At 38.1% G+C, this 13121-nt stretch overlaps 1 protein-coding gene across 1 annotated transcript; it reads left to right on the forward strand.

The window, feature by feature from the left end:
• The first annotated feature begins 16 nt into the window (after positions 1-16).
• On the forward strand, positions 17-12361 carry Dhit (regulator of G protein signaling double hit). The gene is made up of 5 exons (XM_089172171.1): positions 17-2957; positions 4443-4846; positions 5256-5264; positions 5799-6213; positions 6467-12361. The coding sequence occupies exons 1-5, from the start codon at positions 2949-2951 to the stop codon at positions 6710-6712; spliced, it is 1083 nt and encodes a 360-aa protein (XP_089028297.1). The 5' UTR covers positions 17-2948; the 3' UTR covers positions 6713-12361.
• Positions 12362-13121: the final 760 nt, after the last annotated feature.

The raw sequence follows: 13121 nt of genomic DNA on the forward strand, positions 1-13121 counted from the left end.
AGTGAGAAACGAATCGCAGTGGTGGTCGTGGCGTCGCGTAAGCGCGTGACCGCCATATTGCCGGAACTCTCTCTTTCTCTCTCTTTTAGATTCGAGAAGAGCTCGACGTCGAGGAGGAAGAGGAGGAGGAGGACGTAGACGACGACGACGACAACGACGGCGACGACGACGACGACGTGGACGACGACGTGGACGACGACGTGGACGTGGACGACAACGACAGCGACGACGACGACAAAGACGACAAAGACGTGGACGAAAACAACGACAACGACAAAGCCAAAGACAAAAACAAAGACAAGAACGTATTCCTCGAGTCGACGTATTATCATCCAGTCTATCTGGACGCCCTCTTGACAAGTTTACCAATGTGAAGAGAGTGAAACGTGCTGGAAGAAAGAAGAAAATAAGAGGATGAAGAGAAACATAACAGAAGGATAGAAAATATATCAAGAATAAGATGTTTAACAAAAATTGAAACTTTTCAAATATATAAGACTAATAATTTGTTCAATTTTTCTCCTGCGATAAAAGTTTCGAATCTTCTTTAGATCTTACGCACACACAAAGGGACACACAGATATCCACCGATCACGGTTGACGAAAGATAAAATATAAATCAAAGAGGACACCGAGAAATCGCAGGACCAACCCTGAAGATGTTGACTTCATCAAAATTCGAAGATGTTAAGAACGTAACAAGAAAGTAACAAGAAAATTTTTCCTTGAATTATACGTGAAGAAAGATATATAAGTGTGTTGTGAAATATCTTTCATATATGAAGAATTGTCGTTATCCAGGAAAGATAAACTCCTGGTATCCTCTTCCGTGTGTCGTACAGCGTGACAGCGCCGCGAGCACCTCTCTCCCTCTGGTCTCGACCTCTGCCAATCAATAACCGACAGACAGGCCGACTTGCTCGACGTCGTTCTACTATTCTCTCTTTTCTCTTCTCTCTCTCTCTCTCTCTCTCGCTCCCTCTACTTTCCTATCTTTTACAAAATACCATACACACACACTCTCTCTCTCTCTCTCTCTCTCTCTCTCTCTCTTTTTATCCACAAACCACACGCATGTGTTTTTCTTCGTTCCCCTAGGCGAACGTTAAGCCAGAAATTAATAAAGAATACGAGTATCTGGGAAGCATTAGAATTAACCTACAGTTTATATAGAAGAATAAAACGGGAAATAACGGAAGGAAGTAGCTACGACGAAGAAGAAGAACAAGAACAACAACAAAAAGAAGAAAAAGAAGGAGGAAAGAACGAAAGCGAAAGCGAAAGAAAAAGCGAGCGAGCGAGCGAGCGAGCGAGCGAGAGAGAGAGAGAGAGAGAGAGAGAGAGAGTGACCAAAAGGGCTAAAGAAATTGAGAGAAAAATTGAGAGAGAGAGAGAGAGAGAGAGAAGGGAAAAAGGAACACGAGGGAAAAAAGATAGAAAGAGAAAAGTAGTGGTGTCGCGATAGGCCTAGCGTTTATTCGTTCGCGCCAGCGCCCTGAGCGGCGGCACTTCCTACGACCACGGAAAACCTATTTTTACTCTGTTAACGGAACGGAGAACTCTCAAAGAAGAGAGAGAGAAGAAAGAAAGAGAGAAAGAAAGAAAGAAAGAGAAAGAGAAAGAGAAAGAGAGAGAGAGAGAGAGAGAGAGAAGGAAGCACACGGTGTGCTTCGCCACCCACGCTTTCATCTACCACGAAAAGAAGAGACCACTAGGCGGCACGATCCGTCGGTCTGACAGAGGCCGACGGCACCGTCGAAAGCACCGCCATCGGCGACTCCCTGAACGCCTGGCCGCGCCTATCGGACACGTAAACGTGTAGCGCGAAATCTCTACTTCGACTGCTGCGATATCATTTTAATCGCCAAACTCACCCTTTTATTTTACTTCGTGTTCCATCCTAGTGTCTTCGTGATATCACACACGCACACTCGCACGCACACACACAATATATATATATATATTTTCTTTCCAACTCCAAGGTGATAGAACACACATTCTCACTCTCTCACTCTCTCTCTCTCTCTCTCACTCTCTCACTCTCTCTCTCTTTCTTTCTCTCTCTCTCTCTGTTTCTCTCTTAATTATCTATCTCCGAAGAAGGGGAGATTCCAGGTCCAGGATGGAAGATAATACAAATAATCAAACTCGCGACGAATTGGTTCGCGAGGTATAAGGAAATTCATCTCTCTTTTTTCCCCCTCTCTTTCTATCCCTCTCCCTTTCTCTCTCTGTCTGTCTCTCTCTCTCTCTCTCTCTCTCTCTCTCTCTCTCTCTCTTTCTAAAGAGATTGGAATACAAATAAAAGAGAAAATATATAAGGAAGAATAATGATCGGTGTATGTGTCCATCATTGGCATTTGTTGTTGTTGTTGTTTTCAATGGTAGCAGCAATGGTGGTGGTGGTGGTGGTGGGCCAGTGTCGAGCCTGAACAAGACCCGTACGACGGACGCGTGTTTCTTTAAATGGTGTACGCGTGAGAAGAGATCTCATCGTTAAATATAGCTGCAATTTTGTTCATACATGTGCTCTAGAAAAACAGCAAATTAATAAGGAAACCCAAGTTTGTTGGTACCTGTTTTACTAGCAACAATAAAAAAACAAACAAACGAAAAGCATCGTCAACGTCATCGTTTAGGAACATGCGGACTTCGGGCGAGGCCCCTAGACGAACGAAGGCCGGCCTCGCCGGTGGACCAGGATAAAAAGAAGGAATACCTCAAAAAAAATCCTTTAAAAAAGCATCTCGCTAACCCCTAGTTGTTCGCCTACATATTCTATCTGTCGCACTCATTCACTTATTTTTCTTTCTCTCTGTAATTCCAATCCTGTCTCTTTCTCTCTCTCCCGGTCCTTAAAAAACACCTGCGCAAGCGCCGCATTACACATCCTTTAGGATCTTAAGGACGCGGGAAGCGAGCTCGTCTCGCTCTCGCTCGCATGGAACATGATAGAGGTGAGAGACTCTGGGGGTCGACGTGCGTCGACCTTTTCATTATCTTACTTCCATATTCTTTTTTTTTACTTTTTCTTTTTCAAACTCCCTCCTGCTTATCTATTCGATCGAACACAAAAGTAATAAAAAAAGAGTATTTTTTTTTCTTTTTTTGCGTGGATATAAAGTAAACGTAAGGGCGGCTTCTGTCGTCGTCGAATCTTCTCGTAAAGTAGTATTTAACGTTGTTAAAACCCGTGAGAATTGTTTTAATTGTATCTCATCCAGGATTAGACGACGATTTAGCTTAAAAATAAAACACACGTATATCACTTATTTACTTACTTACAAGCGTTTTATATTGATACGTGTATGTGTATGTAAACTGCATACGTAACCTGGTAAGGGGGCCACCTTTCCGATCGTTTTTCCTTTAAAAGCTCTTTTGTTTTTACGCCGTTCGAGCACGCACGCGCGCATTATACAAACGAGTTTTTCCTTCAACGTTCCACGAACTTTCCCAATGAACCGAATAGAAAATCCTTTATTTTTGTTCTTTTCTTTTTATTTGTTGTTGTTGTTGTTGTTGTTGTTGTATCTAGCATCGTTAGGATATAATATTCGTTTTCATTGACTCGCGCCGTACGCGCGATACTTTGGCGAGATTGCGATCTATATCTCTTGATATCAGTTAGAATTAAATTCAAATGGCAATAATGGAGACGATACGATTAATCCTCGACTGGATTCACGCGCGAAAGCTTGGAAAATACGAGATAAATCGATAGGCGCGGCTGAGTGTACTACTATCGCTACGAAAATCCCATCCAAACTAATTGCCAATCCTTTGAGGACTTAGGCGTCAATTATGGTCAGCTGCTTTCAATTAGAGTTTCCGACTGCTTTCAAATTCTTTTTACCCTTTTTTATTTCTTTTTTCTTTTTTATTTATTCATTTATTTACCTTTTTTTCTCTTTTTCGTGACCACGTGACCCGTAGAGAAAATAATAAAAATAAAAAAAAAGAAGGACTAGGAGAACGGGACTAACACTCATTCCGATTTTTTCATCGATTAAACGATCCAAGCGTGTGCGCGATAGTGCACAGTTGACCGGAGTCGAGAATCATTTTTCTAAAGCCTAGATTCAACGAAGAACAACGAAATCCTGGAACCCGTAAACGCTTCGCTAAAGATTCGGTCCTATCGAAAATCGAAGCACTTTCCGAAAATAGAATAATCTATAAATTAATGAAACAATGCATTCGAGGCTTTATTTATTCGAGATATTTGCCACTTGATTTTGACGTTACCCTTTTCCTGTAGCTTACAATTTACTCAAAGTTTCTTAATTACTTAAACCATTTAGGTCATTACAAACGTTTTACACGAATCGTGCATGTCAAATATATTTACAAAATAAAGGCAAGAAAGTTATGAGACGACTTAATAAATAAAAAGATGATAGTTTGCCTAACGTAAACCGATAACTTATGTGTGTCATCAGATGTCGAGTGGAATCAGTGCAACAATGGGGATTGGCGTTAGCCACGGAACGGGTGGAAACGACGGTGTAACGAGTGGTTGTCGTCTTCGTGCCCAAAGTCAAAGTCAAGCATCTTCCTCTCAGCACGCCAATCCGCAACAATCGTCTCAGACGACGTCTCAACAATCGTCTCAGCATCAATCGCAACAACAATCGTCGCAACAATCCCAACAACAACAGCAACAATCTCAACAACAACAACAACAACAACAACAACAACAGCAACATCAACTGCAACAATCTCAACAACAACAAACGCCTACGTCGCAGCAGCAGGCACAGCAACGTCAAGGAACTAGGTTCATAGGCCGCTCGAAAAAGGACAACTGTTGCCTATGCTGGTGCTGTTGCTGTAGTTGCTCGTGGTATTATCGTTTCTCTCTATTTCCTCAATTACTTTAAGCTCAATCGATACGACAGGTGTGCGCGCGTGTCTTCTCTTGGCCCATCGATTCTATCAACTTCCTTCTACGACCCTTTCGATGTAATAATTAAATGGAATGAAGTTATAATATCCCCATGATCCGTACCTAAAGTAATTTTGTTTTAATTCAAAGATCCTATTGATTTTGCTTATTGACATTGTACATAGAGACATGTATATTGTTATATAGTTATATATGTAGGTTTAGGATTTTTCTCATCGTATCTTTGCTTTGTCACATTCCCGTATCGTTTGTTCATTGTATCTCGAAAAGAGAGTAGCCATGACCTATATAGGAAAGTACGAAGCTTTATCCATATTTCTATTTCTCTGTTTCATGCCGCATGTAGGAACAAATGGTAAGCAAAAGTCGATCGGTTTTTCCTCGTTCGCATGCAACGTATTTATATATAACGGTGTACACTGACTCGACAATAGAGCGGTCTGTTATAACGCGATGAATCCGTAGGTTTAGAAAGATACAGAAAATAGTAAGAGGGAGAGAGAGAGAGAGAGAGAGAGAGAGAGAGAGAGAGAGAGAGAGTGAGTGAGCGAGAAGGGTCGCGGTATCGATGAAAATCAATGATGCGACATTAAACGGATATGACGTCAGGCTAGTCATCTGGGGTACGCTAAAGAATGTTTACCGTTTACGCGAGTCTCTCCTCATCCGTCGACAAAGCCAACGCGTTTCTTTTAAGCTTCTTTTATTATCGTTTCATAATAATCATATTCTCCTTTTTAAAACGTATAATCGCGCGAAAAATATTCATCTATTACGATCAAAATATCTTTCCTTACTTCCCCATTTAACTGGATGAAATAATGTTGAGACAATTATTGTTAACGATTCGATCGTTGATAACGACTAACAACGTACCCGATGACAACAGTTTGGCGTCGGTCGGCGGAAATACGGTTGGTGCTGACGGAACTGGCGAACACGGTAAGAAGAAGGGCAACGTTGGTATTGACGGTGAACACGTGGGTGGCCTCGGTGGTGATCACGGTGGCGTTACTGCTGGCAACGGGTTGGACAACTTCGACGGTCTCGATGGTCCCGACGCTTCCATGGAATGCTGTAATTTCGAAGAAATTAAATCTTGGGGTTCTTCATTCGACAAGCTGATGAAAAGCGCGGCCGGTAGGAAACTTTTCCGTGAGTTCCTTCGCAGCGAGTACAGCGAGGAAAATATTGCATTTTGGCTCGCATGCGAGGAACTCAAACGTGAAAGTAATCCAGAGAAAATCGAGGAAAAGGCAAGATTCATCTACGAGGATTACATATCCATACTTTCACCGAAAGAAGTGAGTTGTTCTCTTTGTTACGTTATCCCTTTTTCCTTTTTATTTTCTTTTTTATTATCGTCAACCGTTCACAGGTCAAAGCGATTAACTCTACTTATAGAATGGTTTTTTTCTTCTTTATCGATACTTAACTTATTAAATTTTTATTAAACGCCGGACAACGCTAACATTTTTCCTAGTAATCAATTAACAATTGTATAATAATTTGTGATATTATCTTAGTTACTTTTAATTGTTTGTTAACAATTTCCAGGTGAGTCTAGATTCGCGAGTACGCGAGATCGTTAATCGCAACATGGTGGAACCAACCCCGCATACCTTCGACGAGGCACAGTTACAAATCTACACGCTGATGCATCGGGACTCTTATCCGCGATTCGTCAACAGTGCGATTTATCGACGAGTAGCGAGGCTTAGTAGCGGTCCACCGAGTCCAACGAGTGGTTCCGAACAAGAGCACACAGGTGGAAAGTCGAAAGGCAAAAAAGGGACGACGTAATCGCGATCACGGCCGATCAGCCGATTTTGGACGTCGTACCCTCAGCCAAAAGTGGAGATATCAACGAGATCGTGTGGTCTCCTCTTATTTCGGCTTCTTCCAATGAGCTGTAAACAGATGGAAGAAGTCTGACAATGACATCACAAATAGAGAAAGAAAAAAGATATGGAAAGAAAGAAAGAAATCAAGAGAGAGAGAGAGAGAAAGAGAGAGAGAAAAAAAAGATACGTCGAATTAACACCGATACGTTTCTCAAAGTATCTTTTAATCTCGTAGCTAATCGGCTCGAAACTCGGAAAGATACTATCGAAAATGAATAAAAAATGAAACGAAGGAAAAAAATGGGGCCCATCTTCTCCGGGATGTCTCTCTCTCTCTCTCTCTCTCTCATTCTCTCTTTTTCTTTCTCTCTCTCTCTCTCCTTGTGTCTGTCTCTTTAAAAATCTTTCGCGGACGATGCGCGCACAGTTGTCACTGCCTTGGAAACAATTGCGATATGTGTATGTATATATATATGTGTGTATAAATTTTTATGTATGTGTATATATAAATGCATATATCGTTTGATGCTAGATGCGACGGAGCTCACGATTGCACGTCGAATCTTAAATACAACTCGAAGGTAACTAAAAAGTATTTTGATTAAGGAGTCCAAGAGTTAAATGAGTTTGGTATTTACCATGATGGAAACGCTACGAATTCGTGATTTTTCTTCGAAAAATTGGAGTACCATCGAGTAGTGACGTTAATTTCGTTCATAAGCGTTTTACGATTCAAGTACCAACTAAAGAGAAATAAGGGTGGACGAAATAGACGTAATCGATGATAGGAAAATCAACGGAATGGGGATTGAGAGAAGAGAGAGACAAATTTTGGAAAAAGTGTTGTACGCGAGATGAGGATTAAGAAAAAAAAAAACAAAAAGAGAAGAAGAAAATAATAAGATAATAGAAAATTCTTATCGCAAGATATCGGTGCAACCAACTTTTATTCTAGTCAACAGTTCACGAGAAGAATTGTCATATTCGGCTATTTACTTGCCGACGAGATACCGATCGAAGAAAATACTTGTCATCCATTACCAAATAAATCAATTCTAGTCATATTCGTCTATAAGAATCGTCATGCGCGTAGAGACATGAAATCGTAACAGAGCTCGTTCGAGATCTTCTGAGGGCTTAGAACAAATTGAAAAAGAAGAAGAAGAAGAAGAAGAAGAAGAAGAAGAAGAAAGGCCTAAAACGCAAGAAAATTTTCTCGATGTGCGTGAATCGAAACATTGAAACCCGATCGTGATTCGACAAAAATAAGAAGAAAAAAAAATGCTAAGGGCCGATTTTAAATGCATACAAAAATACGCACGGTCAAATCAACATTTTATGCGACTTTATATAAATATATAAGTGTGCGTACGTGTGTGTGCATACATTGTATATGTACATATATATATGCATATATTTATATATCTATACAGGGTGTCTCATATGAATGAATACGATAAAATATGGCATGATGTATATGTATATGTATGTATGTATGTATGTATGTATGTATGTACATATCTCGATTACGCGTGCAAGCATGTTTCATTTCTTCGTAGAAACGATTTCTTTGAAATCCGATTATTCACCGAACCTCACGCGATCCGTAACTTTTGAATTAAACTTTTTTTCGCCAAAAAAAAGAAAAAAAAGAAAACGTCCATTTTCTAAACTTTTACTTAAGCTTTTTCTACCAATGATTTTTCTATCAAAGCTTTACCGAAGAAAAAAAAAAGCTACATATCATTTTGTTCTGTGATAAAAATCAAACGCACGAGCTGGTTGGATTCAAATGAGATCGTTTCTAATGAAAAGAAAAGAGGGCTAAAGTAGAGAAGAAAAAGAAATAGAAGAAGAAGAAGAAAAAGTAAAAGTAAAACAAAAAAGACAGACACTCTCTCTAGTCGTAAAGTACGCTTACGGGCGTATAGGATATATAGACACATCATAACACACTATTCACATACATACATACGTACCTATATACTTACTACACTTCATACCTTACCCACTTAGCTCTCCTACCTACGTCAAAATCGTAAATACATAGGAAGGAACGAAGGAAAGAAACGTCGTGTGTTATCTAACGTGAAATCGATGATAAATGTGAAAATATAATTATTATAAATGAAGGACGCGCGTAAGGTGTACACACACACACACACACAGACTCGGGCAAATCTCGCAGTCAGTCACAGTGTTTGACTATTGTGATCTGTAGATAATTATCGTAGATAGGTACAATGATTAATATCGCTAATGAAATATAAATGAGAATGATTCTAAACGTATTATACTTGCGCTAAAGCGTATAATGAAATCATTCGGGTGACATATAAGAACAATCTTTTTCATTCTCGATATAAAAAAAAAAACGTATACATCCATAGGTATGTATTTACTTAAGTAAGTACTTATTTAAATACTTACTTACGTTTCTTTTTGATGAGAGAAAAAAAGAATAAGTCCAAGACGAGTTTGTTGTAGTACGGACCATCTCGCCAAAAGGGAAAGTAAGAATCGTGAGAAGACGTTAAGATCTCCATCGTTTATTCCCATCTTCCTTACCTCGGTGCATGTGAATGTGCTCCTCAAGGTGTACCTCAAGGTGCTTCTCAAGGTGCTCCTTTCAAAGAGAAAGAAATTCAGATACGCGCAATCATGCGATTAAAAGAAGAAGAAATAGATAGATAGATAGATAGATAGATAGATAGATAGATAGATAGATAGATAGATAGATAGATAGATATATATATATACATAAATATATAGACTTAATTTATGGTTGATCGATTCTGAAAGGGAAAAGATGCATATTGATTTTTTTATTCTTAACAAATGTATATAATTTTTTGTTCCTAGTTTTTGTTCCTAATATAAAATATTAAACATTAATTGAGTGCATTGAGTATTATACAATTTTCCAAATATATTTTTCATACAAAAATTAATCGTAAGAAATCTTTTCCTTTACAGAATCAGTTTCCCTTAAAATACATGTAGTTGGTCGAACAAACGTATGACGGTAAACGAACTAACGAACAAACAAAACCAACAACCAACCAAACGAACGAACGAACGAACGAACGAACAAACGAACGAACGTACGAATGAACGAGTGTTTCAAAGAAGAAAAGAGTTCAACGTTTTGATCCCACCTATCAGTCTTCTCGCTAATAAACGCACAAATTTTCTTAACCCTCGTTCCTTTGTTTCTTTTTTACTCACTTCACGTAATATTTTTCCATGATGTTTTGATTCCTTTTATTTTTGTGTGCGTAGATGCGTTTACGAATTGCTCTCGACCGACTCACGATTATTCCCAATCTGAACACCTCAGATCCATACATTCATTCTTAAGAATATGCACGTGGTGTAATTTAATAAAAAAATATCATTAATGACTTTTTCTACGAGAGGTAGCTGCAAAGATCTTACGACGATACCTTAATCCTATTCTTTATCTTCTTCTTTATCATCTTCTTCTTGTTCGTCTTCTTCTTCTTCTTCTTCTACTTCTTCTTCTTTTTACATAAACTATTCCTAACTTGAATCTTCCTCTATGTATATTCCAACTGTTCCAACGTGAACCACTTCTGGGACCATTGTTCTACACATTTTATTACATAAAGAGACATACAACGTGGATGAAATACGCGCGATACACTACTATTGGGAATTAATGAAAAACTAAATAATAAATAAATGAAAAGATCTTCGTTAAATATTAAATTAAGCAGCAATAAACGTTTCCCGCGAAGCAACTAAGAACTGAGCTGAGCAAATGCGATAAAAGGATATTTCACAAATTTCCCATTTCTTCCTTCCGTTTCGTGCTATTTGTCACATTGTCACATTATGTACGTTTGAAATAAAACTTTTCGAATATCGTGTTTTAAAGTGGCCAGATCCTACCAACTCATTTTCTCTTTCTCTTTCTCTTTCTCTTTCTCTTTCTCTTTCTCTTTCTCTTTCTCTTTCTCTTTCTCTTTCTCTTTCTCTTTCTTTTTCTTTTTATTCTCTTTCTTGGTTTTATTATTTTTCTGTCTCCCGTTGGTTTGCTCCTCGAGTTTGCAGCTACCTGTCATAATTGTCTGTATGTATGTAGGTACATACTATCACTGTACGTTAAAACACGTAAATCGAAATGAAAAAGGAAAAAGTAAAAAGAAAAAAAAAAGAAAAAAAAGGAAAAGAAAAGAAAGGATAAAGTATATATAGTTCCGAGATCGCATGTCACAACGTCCTTAAGTCTCGTTATTTCATTGAATCGTCTTAAGGACTATGACCGTTAATCGTTCGAGATTACGCCTTTTTCACGATTACCGTATAATTAAGAATTTATATCGCACGATCATCGTTTCATCGTTCGATTGCGAACAACGTTTAGGTATATAATAGGAATATCCCCCTAGGATACGAGATTGGACGCATCTAACAAGTTTATATGCGTACGAATTCGTTGAATCATTAAAGCAAAAGGTCCTTGAAACTCGCGACAAGATGATAAACATGCAATTGCATACACATGACCACACATACATACACATAAGCGCAGCCCTCACAGATTCACCTATCATAACGCTCATCCGCACTTGTGCCATATAGTATTCCTTGATATTGTATATACGCGTACACGCACATACACACACGCGCGCACATACACACACACACACACACGAATTATACATTAACACAGAGAGCGTTCGATCGCGTCTATTACATCGAACACTCGGTATATCTCTTTAGTGTACAACTAACGTAAACCCTGCGTCGTTGATTATTGACGGTATACGGGTACGCGTGGGACCGTTTGAAAAATAACAAATAAATAAATAGCAAAATAAAAAAAAGAAAGAAAGGAAGGAGAGGGAAATAAAACCAAAATTATCAATGAATAAAAGCGGCAGCACAACTTCAATTTTATTTTTTATTTTCAAAGTGAAAATAGAATAATATAAATATATATATATATAATATAATATAATATAATAATAAAAAGTTGACATTGTTTTGTCGACTAACAAATGTCGGGGGTTGGATTTATGTAATCGTTACGAACGTAGATTCTTTCAAAGATATAAATTGACGATGAGAGAATATTCCATAAGAGAAGGAAAAGGGGGATAAAATGAAAAGGTGAACAGGAAAGGGTTTATGATTGATCGTGAAATGAAACAATCATCAGACGAACGTGTTCTTCCTTCGAGAACGTTGTTTTTCAGTATTTCTCGTTGATTTTATTTTCATTTATTTACAAAGTGTCTCCAACGTTTTACCTTCGATTTTCAACCCCCTTCTTTCTCTATCTTTCTATTTTTGTGTTCTTTTTGATGCGAGAACGCTGTCTGCTAATTGTAAAATAATAAAGCCACCATTAAGGGGGTAGCATTTTTACATTAGTACCTGGTATAAACATTGGGATTTTGTGGAATCCCCGTGTCGAAAATTACGGTACACACAGCAAAACAGGAAAGAGTTGAGATCCAGCAGCTCTGTCGCGCATGCACCACCTATGACAAAAAAAGTGTGAAAACGAACAACGCATTTATTTATAAAACATTGTAAAGGCACAAGAATTTTATCATTAAAGGCGCTTCGACTCGAATCACATTGTTTGTATATTTTATTGAATTGTTGTCGTTCTCGAACACAATGATATACGTTTTAAAAATAATTTATAATGTCCGCATTTATTCTTCCGAGCAAAAATAAAAAAGTTACCTTACCAAGGTAAGCTAGAAGAGCAACGTGCTACCTGTAAAGATGGCGCACCTTGTAAATTCCAGTTGAACGTGTCGAAAGGTAAAGTATACTTTAACGGTAGGTTCGTTCATTCACCGTCAGAGTATATGCTTTCGCATTTATCGTTCGAAGTGTTTTTATATGATTATTGATAATTTCAAATAAGACATCAAAGATCATATACTTTTCCCTCGAATCAAAACAACTTTACAAATGCGCGATTCATTTTAATGATCCGTCATCGTGTTATATCCCCTTGATTGTTTACTTTTCCACACGAGAACATGTATATTATTTATCTCCGAGTATACTTACGTTAATATACGTCGAGCCACACCGTAGAGATAATATTACCGACCGAATCATCGCACATTCGTCTTATTAAAATCTAATCAATCAATTTGCAAATTAAATACAAAAACGATTCAATATGTTAATAAAGTAAGCTAGCTTGTTTAATATTATTTCGAATTAATGAGGACAGATACTAATATATTTTTCTTGTGTTTCAGGTGTATACGTGTAGTTGAGTAGTAGTTTAAAAAGGATACCCACCCAAGCTTCGTTTCGTCAAAGAAATTTTACAAAAATGGACTTCTATTAAACGTTCTTAAGGAAAGCAG

This window comes from Polistes dominula, unplaced genomic scaffold, assembly GCF_049000335.1.
Source record: "Polistes dominula isolate Pdom_NZ unplaced genomic scaffold, Pdom_raw_medaka contig_28, whole genome shotgun sequence".
NCBI lineage: Eukaryota > Metazoa > Arthropoda > Insecta > Hymenoptera > Vespidae > Polistes > Polistes dominula.